The sequence below is a fragment of the Canis lupus genome, chromosome 6, assembly GCF_003254725.2.
Source record: "Canis lupus dingo isolate Sandy chromosome 6, ASM325472v2, whole genome shotgun sequence".
NCBI lineage: Eukaryota > Metazoa > Chordata > Mammalia > Carnivora > Canidae > Canis > Canis lupus.
The window spans coordinates 62,029,731-62,045,875 of NC_064248.1; the positions used below are offsets into that span (position 1 = coordinate 62,029,731).

Sequence of the window (16,145 nt, forward strand, 5' to 3'; positions counted from 1 at the left end):
ATGTAGAGGATTACAGACCATGATAAGAGGTTTGGAGATGATTCTGATTTTAGTGGGCAGCCATTTGGAAGGTTTTAACCAGGGAGAGATGTTTTATTAACATTGTTAGTGATAATGTAGGGTATTTTGAAGAAACAGACTATGAGGGTAAAAGTGGATTTAGAAGACTATGGCAATAGTGTAGATGGAAAGTGGTAAGGTGGTTTGGTATGTAAGGGGGCAAGAGAGAAAGTGAATAGTGATCCAATTCAAGATACTTTGAAGAGAGAGCTGACTGGATTTCTCATTGTTTGGATGTTGAGAGAAAGGGAAAAAATATAAAGAAAAAATCCTGGTTTTTAGATCATACCATTAAGTGTGTTACAGGGCTACAAATTGGTACTTACGTATGTGCAAATATGTGATTTCATTATTTTTGGTTTATCTGGTTTTCCTCATAAGCTCTAACTTACTGATTAGTGAGTTGGGGGGTTGGGGAGAAAAGATATTTTTTATTTTTTTAAGATTTTATTTATTTGAGAGAAAGTGAGCAAGAGAGAGAAAGCATGAGCAGGGGGAGGGGCAAATGAAGAGGTTGAAGCAGACCCTCCTGCTAAGCAGGGAGCCTGACATGGGGCTCAATCCCAGGACCCTGTAGGATCATGACCTGAGCCAAAGGCAGACGCTTAACCAATTGAGCCACCCAGGTACCCTAGGAAAAGGAAATTTTGAATCCAACCCAGCTGAAAGCTTAAATAATCTATTCCTATAAATTAGTACTCTGTTTAGGTAATGCTCAGACTCTTACGATGTTGTTTCTCAAATGTATCAATTCTCAACCTCCCTCTTTTACTCCTTCCATTAGAGAGTGTGAGTATTTGGTGATGGCAAGGATGAAGAAACTTTGGATCTAGATGCAGGTGTTATTCATAGTGACATTACCATGCCCCTGATTGTCAATTTGCTTGCTGCCTACCCTGATGGCCTACAATGATGACTTATGTAGCTAGTAATTTTCATTTCTTTAGGTGGTGGGGGGTTGTGTTCCCTCTCAGCTTCCACTAATCTTCAGATCCCTCTTAGGTCTTCTGGATTTTCATTTTCATTTAGTTCTAGCCCAGGAAATCTGCACTTCAGTCCTTACAGCAGAGGCACGTCTTTCTAGAGTACACTCCCACTCAACAAGCTCCTCAAGTGTTTCTAAGTTCCTCTCTAGATCTACTTCATATAGAAATCAAGGAGTAGCTCAGGAAAATTTAACAAATGTTCTTCATTTTTACTTTCCTGAGCATCCAAATTGATATGGCCATAAAGCAGGTGATATCTAAAAAGAAGATACCCTTCCTGCATCCTGAAGAGGTAGTAGGGAACAAGGGTTTCATTATGCCAAAACTCAGAAAAAGGAAAATTTGAACACTTGTGTCTCTCCCTCCCTCTTTGCCTTCCTGCATACTCCTGGGATCAAAAGAAAAAACCTGGCTTTCTCTATATTTCCCCTATGTCTTGATCTCAACCTTCTATCATCTAGTAAAAGCTTTAGAGTTCTCTTGCTATAGATGGAAAGTGTGCCCTTCTATAATAGGACAACCCATGTGCTGGGTGCTCCAGGCTCAACTTGTAAATTTTCAAGTTGGAAAAAGAAAATTTAAAAAAAAATTTCTCTTAATACATTCAGCCCTTGGGCATATGAACCCCTCAAGCTGAATAGGGTAAAGCCCATGTATTCAAAAAGGCAAAATAGAAAAGCAATTTTAATAATTTTCAAAATACTGCCTCATTACAGTAGAGATGGGGAAGACAAAGAGACAAGGTGTAGGGGTTTAAGGAGGGAATTCAAGATTTGAGATGCCTACTGAGACACATAAAGTTTGAGATGCCTTTTGGGAGTTCAAAAAGATGTCAGCTGGTGGGATAATCAGAAGATCAATGGTACTGTCAAGACAGGTAACATAAGTTTAGGAATTATTAGACTATAAGGAAATAAGGAGATGTCATAAGTAAGAAGAAGATTTGAGAAGTGTGCTGTTATGTAAACAAAAGTTTTAAAAAGTTTCAAGAATGGAAAACAGTTTCAGATAAAACGAGCCATTGGATTTGACTATGTAAGGCCAGTTGTTGACCCAAAGGGAATCAATTTCAGAGTTGTGGTAAGAACAAAAGCCCAAATGAAGAGGGAATGAGAAGTAAGGAAATAGTGACAAGGAAAATAAATAAATCTTCCAGAAAGTTTTGCTATCATGGGGAAGCAAAAATGGAACTAGAAAGTATGTGAGAAATTGAATGAGTAGAGAGAAAAGATGGGAGGGACATGACGTCAAGGGAAGTATTTTTCTTAAGTCAGTGCTATCTAGCATATTTAATTGCTGTTGGAAGTGATTTAGTTAAGAAAAAAAAATTAATAGTGCAAGTGTAAGAGAAGGCCTTGAAGAGAACATGGGTTTTAGATACAAATGAACAACTGACCTCACACAATAAAACAGGGAAATTTCTTCCTTCATAAGAGAAGGGAAGCAAAATGTGTGTACATACGGAGATGTGTCAGTAGATTGAGCATTGAGAAGAGATGTCTATTGTTTGATTGCTACTGGTCTCAGGGCATTACGAGGCAAGGCTGTGTAGTTTCTAGTGAAAATGAGGCAATGGAGGTTTGAAGAATGTACAAGCCATCTTGCAGAGCAATAATAAATTTCATAATTATACACATTTGTGAGACTGAAGCTTATCACCAACATCAGCACTTCTATTTTTATATATCAACAAATTTTTATTAATATATAAACGCAACGATGCCTACACTGCATTTTTAGTTGGTAGGTAGCATTGCCACACGGTAGTGTCAGCTGACACCTGAATATTTGAGTTCAATGCAGTTGTGGAGTGCTGGCATAATGAAAGGGTTATGGATTCCCTCTCATACAAGTATTGCAACAAAGGCCTAACGCTGTTAAGAGTTATAAGTTTAGAGCCTGCTTATCCCTCTATGTATGTCTCTGCCTCTCTCTGTGTGTCTCTCATGAATAAATAAAATCTTAAGAAAAATAAAATATGGATCATAAGGCAAGCTAAATATAAAAAGCTAGAAGTAGAAGAAAATATAGGAGAGTATCTTCTTGTCTTGGGAATGCGCACAGGTTTAATAGAGCACAAAAAGTAGTAACTAGGGGGATCCCTGGGTGGCGCAGCGGTTTAGCGCCTGCCTTTGGCCCAGGGCGCGATCCTGGAGACCCGGGATCGAATCCCACGTCGGGCTCCCGGTGCATGGAGCCTGTTTCTCCCTCTGCCTGTGTCTCTGCCTCTCTCTCTCTCTCTCTCTCTCTGTGTGTGTGACTATCATAAATAAATAAAAATTAAAAAAAAAAAAAAGTATTAACTAGGAACTTGGGGAAGACAGCGGAGGAGCAGGGTCCTCACCTCACCGGGCCCCACCACCTCCCTGGATAACTTTCAAACCATCCTGAACACCTACGAGCTCAACCTGAGATTTAGAGAGAGAACAGCTGGAACTACAGAGAGAAGGGTTTTCGCTTCTAACAAGGTAGGAAAGTGGAGAAAAAATAAAGAATTCAGTGGGGGAGGGGCCCCGTGAGGAGCCGGGCTAAGGGGGCGGTGAGAGCCTGGGGACAGGGGGGCCCCCGCCCCAAGAAGCGAGAACTTTAAAAATCTGCACCGGATTCTTCCCCAAGGGAAAGGCGCTCAGCAGGGAAACCCAGCAGGACCGCATGGGGAGCAGGGACACCTCCAGTCTCCCGGGGTCACTAACATAGGAGGGCCCCGGGGGGAGAGCGCCCCACACACCCCGGGCCGAGCTCAGTAAAGGGCTGGAGCCCGCGCCCGGGGAGGGGGGGGCCTCGGGGAGAAGTCGCTGGGTCAGGGGGGGCTCCGGGAAGAGGGGGCTGCGCCCTGCTGCCTTGGGGGCTCCCAGGAGCGCAATCCCAGGGTCCTGGGGGACACGGCCCAGGATCCTGCGTCCCCCCGGGACAGGCAGAGGCGGGGAGGGCACAGGACAGCGGGGAGCTCCTGCCCCCAGGCTGTGCGGATCAGCGCCCCCCACTCCGGGAGCACCTAGGCCAGTGTGGACTGGGAGCTGCGGTGGTTACTGCAGGAGCCGACTCCAGGGCTGGGGACCTGGCCACCGCCAGTGGTGGTCCTCCTGGTGTCACCCTGTGCCTGGGAGGGGAGGAGCCCCAGGGAACGGGGGCCTCTCGGGGTCAACAGCTCCCACGGAGCCGGGTACTGGCGGAGTGGGGCAGCTCCCCCAGGTGCACACACCTGAGAGTCAGCACAGCAGCCTCTCCCCCGGAGACCAGCTGGAGGGACAGGGGAAGAGCAGGTTCTTGGCTGAGCAGCGCTGGAAAGCTCCAGGGGAAGTGGAGGGATCTACAGCATATAGAACCAGAGGGGACCCCTCCTATTTTTTTCCTCCTTTTTCCAGTACAACTTGTTTTTATATCAGACTGTAAATTTCCATTTTTTTTTCTCCTTTCCCACCTTAACTACAATGCTTTACCACCTCTTCATTTTTAAGATTCTTCCTTTTTGACTCTCATATTTCTACAATTACAGGTCCTAGGTATATTTTCCACTTCTAGATTCCCTTCAACATACTCAACTAATTTTGGGAGATATACAAGATATGTTTTTTGTTTTGTGTTTTTTGTTTTCTCTGCCTCATTTTGTTCTACAATGGCTGAAGTTAATACCTTCTAAAACATGACCAGCATGCACCCAGAACCAAGTGGTATACCATGCTGGTTCATTCTGTGAGATCCCTCATTCCCTTTCTGCCCCCCCCCCCTTTTATCTCATTTATGTTTTGGTGGTCAATGTTGCGGCCTTCTACAAGTATTTCTGGTTTATATAAATATGGGACTGAGCATCTTCTAACACACAGAACTTAATATACTCAGAAACAAGAGGATCACCCTCTAGAACCCCTCAAGTAGACCACCTTCTCCCTCCACTACAACTTCGTCACCACCACCACCTCCCAGTCCACCCCGTTTTTTTCTTCTCTTTTTTTCTTCTTTTTTTTTCCCTCTTGTTCTTTGGATTCTTGGCCTTTTATTTTTTACTACTATCCTTTAAAATTTGTTTTTCACTTTAGCAGTCCTTTTGTTTTATACCATTCTGATCTTTGATTTCAATTTCTGGTCTCTGACTTCAGCAGAATCTTCTAGGGTGAAATTTACTTAGGTCGTGGTTGATGTTCTTGACTCAGCCCACTCATACAGCCACTCTGCACTGAGCAAAATGACTAGAAAGAAGAACTCACTACAAAAGAAAGAATCAGAAACAGTACTCTCTACCACAGAGTTATGGAACTTGGATTACAATTCGATGTCAGAAAGCCAATTCAGAAGCGCAATTATAAAGCTACTAGTGGCTCTGGAAAAACATAAAGGAATTAAGAGACTTCATGACTGCAGAAGTTAGATCTAATGAGGCCGAAATTAAAAATCAATTAAATGAGATGCAATCCAAACTGGAGGTCCTAACGATGAGGGCTAATGAGGTAGAAGAAAGAGTGACATAGAAGACAAGTTGATGGCAAGGAAGGAAACTGAGGAAATAAGAGAAAAACAAAAGACCATGAGGAAAGGTTAAGGGAAAAAAATGCTAGCCTCAAAGGAAAAATCTACGTATAATTGGGGTTCCAGAGAGCGCCGAGAGGGACAGAGGGCCAGAAAGCATATTTGAACAAATCATAGCTGAGAACTTCCCTAATTTGGGGAGGGAAACAGGCATTCAGATCCAGGAGATAGAGAGGTCCCCCTCTCTATCTACAAATCAATTAAAACTGTTCAACACCTCAACATTTAATAGTGAAACTTGCAAATTCCAAAGATAAAAAGAAAATCCTTAAAGCAGCAAGAGACAAGAGATCCCTAACTTATATGGAAAGAAATATTAGATTAACAGCAGACCTCTCCACAGAGACCTGGCAAGCCAGAAAGGGCTGGCAGGATATATTCAGGGTCCTAAATCAGAAAAATATGCAGCCAAGAATACTTTATCCAGCAAGGCTCTCATCCAGAATAGAAGGAGAGATAAAGAGCTTCCAAGATAGGCAGAAGCTGAAAGGCTATGTGACCACCAAACCAGCTCTGCAAGAAATAGTAAGGGGGGACCCTGTAAAAGAAAGAGGAAGCCCAAAGAAACAATCCACAAAAACAGGGACTGAATAGGTATTACGATGACACTAAATTCATATCTTTCAATAGTAACTCTGAACATGAATGGGCTAAATGATCCCACCAAAAGACGCAGGGTTTCAGACTGGATAAAAAAGCAAGACCCATCTATTTGCTGTCTACAAGAGACTAATTTTAGACTTAAGGACACCTATAGCCTGAAAATGGAAGGTTGCAGAACCATTTACCATTCAAATGGTTCTCAAAAGAAAGCTGGGGTAGCAATCCTCATATCAGATAAAGTTTATCCCAAAGACCGTAGTAAGAGATGAAGAGTTTCACTATATCATACTTAAAGGGTCTATCCAACAAAAGGACCTATAAGTCATGAATATTTTTGCCCCTATGTGGGAGCTCCATGTATATCAAATCAATTAATAACCAAAGTAAAGACATACTTAGATAATAATACACTAATAGGAGACATCAACATGGCACTTTCTGCAAATGACAGCTATTCTAAGCACAACATCACCAAAGAAACAAGAGCTTTAAATGATACCCTGGACCAGATGGATTTCATAGATATATACAGAACTTTGCATCCAAACGCAACTGAATACACATTCTTCTCAAGTGCGCATGGAACTTTCTCCAGAATAGACCACATACTGGGTCACAAATCAGGTCTCAACCGATACCAAAAGATTGGAATTGTCTCCTGCATATTTTCAGACTATAATGCTTTGAAATTTGAACTCAATCACAAGAAGAAATTTGGAAGAAACTCAAACACGTGGAGGTTAAAGAGTATCCTGCTAAAAGATGAATGGGTCAACCAGAAAATTAGAGAAGAATTTAAAAGATTCATGGAAACTAATGAGAATGAAGATACAATCGTTCATTCTTAAGGAACTGAGAATTTAATCTTCCAAAATGTCAAAAAGACCATCTTATGCCCCACCTCCCACCCCAGCTCCTGCAACACAAATGCCCAGCACACCAGGGTTTGTGGGATACAATCCATACAGTCATCTCACCTACAACAACTACAGGCTGGGAGGGAACCCGGGCACCAACAGCCGGGTCACAGCATCCTCTGATATTACGATTCCAAAGCCCCCAAAGCCACCAGGTAAGATGCTGATGCCCTACATGAAGTACAGCAGAAAGCTCTGGGACCAAGTAAAAACTTCCAACCCTGACCTAAAGTTGTGGGAGATTGGCAAGATTATTGGTGGCATGTGGCGAGATCTCACTGATGAAGAAAAACGAGAATATTTAAACGAATACAAAGCAGAAAAGATAGAGTACAATGAACCTACGAAGGCCTATCATAATTCTCCCGCATACCTTGCTTACATAAATGCGAAAAGTGCAGAAGCTGCTTTAGAGGAAGAAAGTCGACAGAGACAGTCTCGCATGGAGCAAGGAGAACCTTACATGAGCATTCAGCCTGCTAAAGATCCAGATGATTATGATGATGGCTTTTCAGTGAAGCAGACAGCCACCGCCCGTTTCCAGAGAAACCACCGCCTCATCAGTGAAATCAGAGTGTGGTGCCAGACGTTCGGTCATTTGTCACAACAGCTAGAATGCAGGTCCTCAAATGACAGGTCCAGTCCTTAATAGTTCATCAGTGAAAACTAGAAGCTGAACTTCTTCAGATAGAGGAGCAACACCTGGAAAACAAGAGAAAGTTCCTAGAAAGCAGAGATTCATTTAATAATGAACTTAAAAGGTTGTGCAGTTTGAAACTAGAAGTGGATATGGAAAAGATTGCCGCTGAAATTGCACAGGCAGAAGAACAGGCTTGTAAAAGGCAAGAGGAGAGGGAGAAAGAAGCAGCAGAGCAAGCTGAACGTAGTCAGAGCAGCACGGTTCCTGAGCAAGAGCCAGCTGCTAGTAAGGCCCAGGAGAAGAAGGACGACGAAAGCATCCCTATGGAGACAGAGGAGACACACCTTGAAGAAGCAACGGAAAGCTAACAAAACAGTGAAGAAGGCACGTCTACTCCTGAGGACAAGGAGAGCGGGCAAGAGGGGGTGGACAGTATGGCCGAGGAAGGGACCAGTGATAGTAACACTGTCTCAGAGAGCAACAGTGCAACAGTGGAGGAGCCACCGACAGACCCCACACCAGAAGATGAGAAGAAAGAATAAATGTTGCCTTGTTTTATGTGTTCTAAATACTTTTTAAATGAAAAAAAAATGTTTTTTGAAAAAAATAGTTTCGAGCAAAAAAATAAAAATAAAAATAAAATAAAAAAGATTCGAGCAGAACTCAATGAAATAGAGGCCAGAAGTACTGTAGAACAGATCAACAAAACCAGGAGTTGGTTATTTGAAAGAATTAATAAGATAGATAAACCATTAGCCAGCCTTATTAAAAAGAAAAAAGACTCAATAAAATCATGAATGAAAAAGTAGAGATCACAACCAATACCAAGGAAATACAAACAATTTTAAAAACATATTATGAGCAGCTATACACCAATAAATTAGGCAATCTAGAAGAAATGGACGCATTTCTGGAAAACCACAAACCACCAAAACTGGAACAGGAAGAAATAGAAAACTGAACAGGCCAATAACCAGGGAGGAAATTGAAGCAGTCATCAAAAACTTCCCAAGACACAAAAGTCCAGGGCCAGATGGCTTCCCAGGGGAATTCTATCAAATGTTTAAAGAAGAAATAATACCTATTCTACTAAAGCTGTTCCGAAAGATAGAAAGGTACAGAATACTTCCAAATTCATTTTATGAGGCCAGCATCACCTTAATTCCAAAACCAGACAAAGACCCCACCAAAAAGGAGAATTATGGACCAATCCCCCTGATGAAACAGATGCAAAAATTCTCAACAAGATACTAGCCAATAGGATCCAATAGTACATTAAGTAGATTATTCACCATGACCAAGTGGGATTTATCCCCGGATGCAAGGCTGGTTCAACACTCATAAAGTAATCAGTGTGATAGATCATATCAACAAGAGAAAAAACAAGAACCATATGATCCTCTCAATAAGATGCAGAGAAAGCATTTGACAAAATACAGCATCCATTCTTAATCAAAACTCTTCAGAGTGTAGGGATAGAGGGAACATTCCTCAGCATCTTAAAAGCCATCTACAAAAAGCCCACGGCAAATATCATTCTCAGTGGGGAAACACTGGGAGCCTTTCCCCTAAGATCAGAAACATGACAGGGAATGTCCACCCTCACCACTGCTATTCAACATAGTACTAGAACTCCTAGCCTCACCAATCAGACAACAAAAAGAAATAAAAGGCATTCAAATTGGCCAAGAAAAAGTCAAACTCTCCCTCTTCGCAGATGACATGATACTGTACATAGAAAACCCAAAAGACTCCACTCCAAGATTGTTAGAACTCACACAGTAATTCAGCAGTGTGGCAGGATACAAAATCAATGCCCAGAAACCAGTGGCATTTCTATACACTAACAATGAGACTGAAGAATGAGAAATTAAGGAATCAATCCCATTTATAATTGCACCCAAAAGCATAAGATACCTAGGAATAAGCCTAACAAAGAGGTTAAGGATCTATATCCTAAAAATTACAGAACACTTCTGGAAGAAATTGAGGAAGACACAAAGAGATGGAAAAATATTCCATGCTCATGGAATGGAAGAATTAACATTGTGAAAATGTTTATGCTACCCACGGCAATTTACACCTTCAATACAATTCCTATCAAAATACCATGGGCTTTCTTCAGAGGGTTGGAACAAATCATCTTAAGATTTGCATGGAATCAGAAGACCCCGAATAGCCAGGGTAATATAGGGGGAAAAAGAAAACCAGAGCCAGGGGCATCACAATGCCGGATTTCACGTTGTACTACAAAGCTGTGATCCTCAATACAATGTGGTACTGGCACAAAAACAGACACACAGATCAATGGAACAGAATAGAGAACCCAGAAATGGGCCCTCAACTTTCTGGTCGACTAATATTCGACAAAGCAGGAAAGACTATCCACTGGAAAAAGGACAGTCTCTTCAATAAATGGTGCTAGGGAAATTGGACAGCCACATGCAGAAGAGTGAAACTGGACCATTCTCTTATACCATACACAAAGATAAACTCAAAATGGATGAAAGATCTAAATGTGAGACAAAAATCCATCAAAATCTTCTAGGAGAACACAGGCAACACCCTTTTTGAACTTGGCCACAGCAACTTCTGCAAGATACATCTATGAAGGCAAGGAAAACAAAAGCAAAAATGAACTATTGAGACCTAATCAAGATAAAATGCTTCTGCACAGCCAAAGAAACAGTCAACAAAACTAAAAGACAACCTACAGAATGGGAGAAGATATTTGCAAATGACGTATCAGATAAAGGGCTAGTATCCAAGATCTATAAAGAACTTCTTAAACTCAACAGCAAAGAAGCAAACAATCCAATCATGAAATGGGCAAAAGACATAACAAATTTCACAGAGGAAGACGTAGACATGGCCAACAAGCACATGAGAAAATGCTCCGCATCACTTGCCATCAGGGAAATACAAATCAAAACCGCAATAAGATACCACCTCACACCAGTGAGACTGGTGAAAATTAACAAGACAGGAAAACAACAAATGTTGGAGAGGATGTGGAGAAAAGGGAACCCTCTTGCACCGTTGGTGGGAATGTGAGCTGGTACAGCCACTCTGGAAAACTGTGTGAAGGTTCCTCATAGAGTTAAAAATAGACCTGCCCTACGACCCAGCAATTGCACTGCTGGGGATTTACCCTAAAGATAGGGATGCAGTGAAACGCCGGGACACCTGCACCCCGATGTTTATAGCAGCAATGTCTACAATAGCCAAACTGTGGAAGGAGCCTCAGTGCCCATCGACAGATGAATGGATAAAGAAGATGTGGTCTATGTATACACTGGAATATTATTCAGCCATTAGAAAAGACAAATACCCACCATTTGCTTCAAGGTGGATGGAACTGGAGAGTATTATGCTGAGTGAAGTAAGTCAATCGGAGAAGAACAAATATTATATGGTTTTATTCATTCAGGAATGTAAAAAATAGCGAAGGGGATTCAAGGGGAAAGGAGAGAAAATGAATGGGAAATATCAGAGAGGGTGACGGAATATGAGAGACTCCTAACTCTGGGAAACGAACAAAGGGTAGTGGAAGGGGAGGTGGGCAGGGGGATGGGGGACTGGGTGATGGGCACTGAGGGGGGCACTTGACGGGATGAGCACTGGGTGATATACTGTATGCTGGCAAATTGAACTCCAATATAAAAATATACAAAAAAAAGAATTAAAAGTTTAAGTCACATATTTATGAATTAAACAAAGAAATAATATAATCTCAATGAAATAAAAGCATTTGTAAAAATTAAATATCCATATTGATTATCATACTTAATGGTGAAGCTTCAAAGAAATGGGCAAAGATCACCACTATTCACTATTTCTATTCAACATTTACTCAAAGACCTAGCCACTACAGTAAAATAAGTGAAATAATCTACAGATAAATTATTAGAAATGATGAAATTTTAGCAAGATGCTAAATATAAGAATATACAAAGAAGATTGCATTCATCTTCACAAGCAACAAGCAGTTAGGAAACTGAGGAGGGCACTTGATGGGATGAGCACTAGGTGTTATACTATATGTTGGCAAATCGAACTTCAATTAAAAAAAAGGAAAAAAAACTTTAAAAAGTACTATTTACAACACAGCAACAAAATTAAGTAGGTAGGAATAAATCTAACAATAGGTTGGCACAATTTTTTTTGAAAAAAATATGTTTATTAACAAAGACCTAAATAAATGGAGAAATATTTTATATTCATGAATAGGAGGATTCAATATCAAAAAAGTATCAACTCTCCCCTAAATTAGTCTATAAATTCAGTACAATGTTAGTCAAAATCCCGAGAAGAATTTTTTATAGGACCTGATTGATGAAAAGTTATTTTAAAAAGAATGTGGAAGAACAAAGAGTCAATATCAAGACTGTTTTCAAGAACAGGTTGTGGGGGGGTGGGAATACAGTGGTATGTGGAAGGGAGAACTTGCCCTACCCAATATCATAACTTATTATTTAATCCAGAGTAATTTAGTAAGTCACGCCTACTCACAGGGAGACTGAGAGACCAGTGGAAATAGAAGATATCCTAGACTCAGATCTCAGGATATTTTGAAACTTGACGTTTGATAAATTGATTATAGATTGCAGATCAGTAAGGAAAAGATGAAATATTCAATAAATGGTTTTGTTACAGTTGGTTATCCAAATTGAAAGCAAAATAAAACCGCTCCTTCCACCAGTGTACACACAGACAAAAGAATGAAATTCCACGTGAAAACCTAACTGTGAAAATCAAATTTTTAAATAGGAAAACTTTTATGAGAACATGTCATGACCTCCTGGAGGGAGAGGAGAAGAATCTCCTAAACACTGAAAGAAATAAGAAAATATAGATGAATATGACTATGTTAAAATTGCAAACTTGTATTAATCAAAAGTTATGTTAAAGTGAGAAAATAAGCTGTTGCCTGAGAGAAGAGATCTGTATTACATAGAATGAACAAAATATTCACATCAGGAATATGTATTAAAAACTTCTATGTATAACTCAGGTAAGGACAGCTCAGGAGAATACTGGACAGAAGGTAAGAGCCAGAGATTCACATAAAGATGTCAAATAACCGTATGAGGAGATAATCATTCTTCCTTAGTAATCAGAAATATCCAAATTGAAAACAATGTGTCATTTCCACAATGAGATAGATTGAAGTCTGATAGTACTAAGTATTACAGAAGATTTGGAGTAATTGATCGTAGACATTGCAGTGGAAATATAGATTGACAAAACTACTTTGGAGAACAATTGGACAGTATCTTGTATACTTGAGGATGCATATGCCCTATAATTCAGCAATCTAACTTCAGAGGCTGTACTTTAAAAAAAAAAAAAAAACTTTTGACATGGCACATAGAGGGATGCACAAAGTATTTATTGCAGCATTATCTATATGAGAGAGAAAAAACCCACAACAAAAATTCATCAGTAGGAAAGTGGTTAAATAAGTTGTGATATAAGAAGATGAAATCCTGTAGCATTAAAAACAGAAAGTGAACAGATTAAAGACATTAATTTCAAAACCAAATGTGTTAAAGTTTTGAAAGAATACATAAAGTGTGCTTATTTAAAGTTTGAATGCAAAAAAAATAAAGTTTGAATGCAAAATAACCATATATTGCAAACAGTGAAATTATAAAGAAATGCATGGGAATGATAATAAACAAATTAGGGGCAGTGTTTGCACCAGAGTAAGGAGAGAGGGTGACCTGTTTGGAAAGGTATGTGTAAAGGGACTTCAATTATATGCATATATATATTGCTTCTTTTTCTTCAAGTCGGTGGTGGGTACATGGGTGTTTATTGTACCTTCTAACATCCTTTGATATATATATATATAGTAGAACTAACACTGAGTTAAGTGCTTCGGTAAAAATCCAGTTCTTCTAAACCTTTACATGTATTATCTCGTTTAATCTTAGTAACCCTTTGAAAGGGTATTATTTTACTTCTTTCATATAATGGAAAGCTGAGGCCTTTAGAAGTTGAATAATCTACCTATGGTCATATTGTTGTAAGGTGACAGAGCCAGAATATGAAATGAGCAATGTGACTTTTAAAAGTTCACACCATTAACCGCTAATGAAGGTTAATCTGCCTCTTTTTTAAAACTCTGCATTAACCACAAAGAAATCTCAGGTTAGTGCAACTATCATTTCAACCTCTGGATGCAGCTAGAACTACAGCAATAGAACTTAACCATTTTGGCTTCTAAATTCACTGCCTTTCTGAGGCTAGAAGAGTGTTTGCTCAGGAGCATAGGGCATGAGTCACTTCCTTAGGTATCTGTTTATTCGTTCAACAAATATTTATCAAGAGCCTACATAGCACAGTGGTAAGCCACAATTTATTTCTTGTCTACATCATTTTTACAGTTTGCCAAGGTTTGGGACACAAATTTGAGATTTCCATTTTCATGTCCAACTAATGCAAGGAGTGCTATGATTAATTATTACCCATTTTAGAACTTGCATCCTGGCTTACCGTGCATATCATTTAGGCCTAATTATTGTTGACCTGAAAATTCACATGGCATCTAAAATATTTTAGCCAATTTTTACTTTAAAAAGTGTGTATTAGAAATTTCGGTCTACTTTGTCTAAACAAAATACAAATTTGAAATGAAAATATTGTTTTAAACAGTTTAATATGACTACCTCCGTTTTTCTCTGTGCATTTCTCTCTTTTTTTCCCACAGAACAAAGAAAGTCTCCTTAATCTACTCCAATAAGATTTTGAGATTCTTGACCATGTTTTAGATACATTTTATAATCCTATACATTCAACAAAATATTGAATCCACAGTAAAGCTTATAGAACTGCTAAAATGGATGCACTGGGTTTACTTTAATTACATTCTCAGTAATTAAAATGGTTACACTGAAACCAAATAATTTTTTTTCTATAGTAAAGAACAGTTTAATTTTACCTATCTTGGCCAGATTATATATGTAAACTACTCACTACTAACAGCTAGAACTCTAAATCATCATGACTTAAACAATTATACAGCGGTGCCTGGGTGGCTCAGTTGGTTGAGTGTGGGACTCTATGTTTTGGCTCAGGTCATGATCTCAGAGTCGTGAGATGAAGCACTCCTGGAGCTGGGCACTTAGCACAGAGTCCACTTGAGATTCTCTCTCCTTCTTCCCCTCCCCCACTCGTGTGTGTGCTCATGCTCTCTATCTAAAACAAATAAATAAAATCTTTAGAAATAAATAAATAGGGGCACCTGGGTGGCTCAGTGGTTGAGCATCTGCCTTTGGCTCAGGTTGTAATCTTGGGGTCGTGGGATCGAGTCCTGCATCAGGCTCCCCACAGGGATCCTGCTTCTCCGTCTGCCTATGTCTCTGCCTCTTTCTTGTGTTTCTCATGAATAATTAAATAAAATCTTTTTTAAAATAATAAATAAATAAATATACAAACAATATTATTGGAAAGTAATCCTCATTTTTACATAATGTTCAATTCAGTGATTATGTGATATAAGTATTGAAACACTCTAGTCCTTCCTTAACAGTTTATTTTCTTTTTTAAATTGTATATCCAGGGACCTGAAGGAATTGTGGGAAGTCCAGGACAAAGAGGTCGTCCAGGGAAAAAGGTAATTTTTTTTACATCTTTTATGGTTGTTGCTTTGTTTTGTTTTGTTTACTTTTTTTTTCCATCTTTTTATGGTACATCTTTCTTCTGATATGCCCCAAGCTTAATAGGATGATGTGTTGTTTTCATTTGCACTAGACATAAAATAATAAAGAACTATGAATTTGGTTTTAAAAAGCATGTTTGTATAAATTAATGTTTAACTCTACTTCAGAGTACCCATCACCTTAAATTATTTAAAGGCAAATTTCCTACTTTGTAGTTTCTATAAAGATCTTTGCTTTTCCTTCTCCTATTTGCCAAAAATTCTTTAGTAGAATATGGGCAGGAAAAGAGAAAAAAGGAAAATACTATACCATTTGTGCTATTTATTTAACAACTTTAGTAAAATGTTTAGTGGAAAGGAATATGATTAGAATTGTTTTGGGTTTATTATTACTATGTTTATCTAAATTGAAAAGGTTAATGATTGATTTTATCTTTCTCATATATTGACTAAGAAACACAAATCAAGAATGTGGTTGATTTGTTTCCTTTATATTTTACTAAGAATGGCATATTTATAATATTCTAGACTGTTAAAATGAAAAATTCATCTTTGTATGGCAGTCAATAATTTGTTCAAGTATTGGTGAGACATAGAAATGATTTTCTTAATTCTCCTATAATAGTTCTGAATATATTACTAGATTTAGCTTCAAATCATACCATATCTGGTTCCAGAAATCCAATTTTACTGCTTCTACTAATATATACCCACTCCATCTTTGTCATAATGTAGAGACAATATAAGTG

The 16,145-nt window shown here is 39.1% G+C and overlaps 1 protein-coding gene and 1 pseudogene across 4 annotated transcripts in view; both read left to right on the top strand.

The window, feature by feature from the left end:
- COL24A1 (collagen type XXIV alpha 1 chain) overlaps positions 1–16,145 on the top strand; it is a 387,744-nt gene that overhangs the window by 277,459 nt on the left and 94,140 nt on the right. For all 4 annotated transcript variants that reach the window (XM_025417772.3, XM_025417773.3, XM_025417774.3 and 1 more), the window contains one exon: positions 15,298–15,351. In XM_025417772.3, coding sequence (XP_025273557.3) covers positions 15,298–15,351 — 54 coding nt within the window. The remainder of the gene's footprint in view (positions 1–15,297; positions 15,352–16,145) is intronic.
- LOC112640950 (SWI/SNF-related matrix-associated actin-dependent regulator of chromatin subfamily E member 1-like) lies at positions 7,018–8,288 on the top strand (annotated as a pseudogene).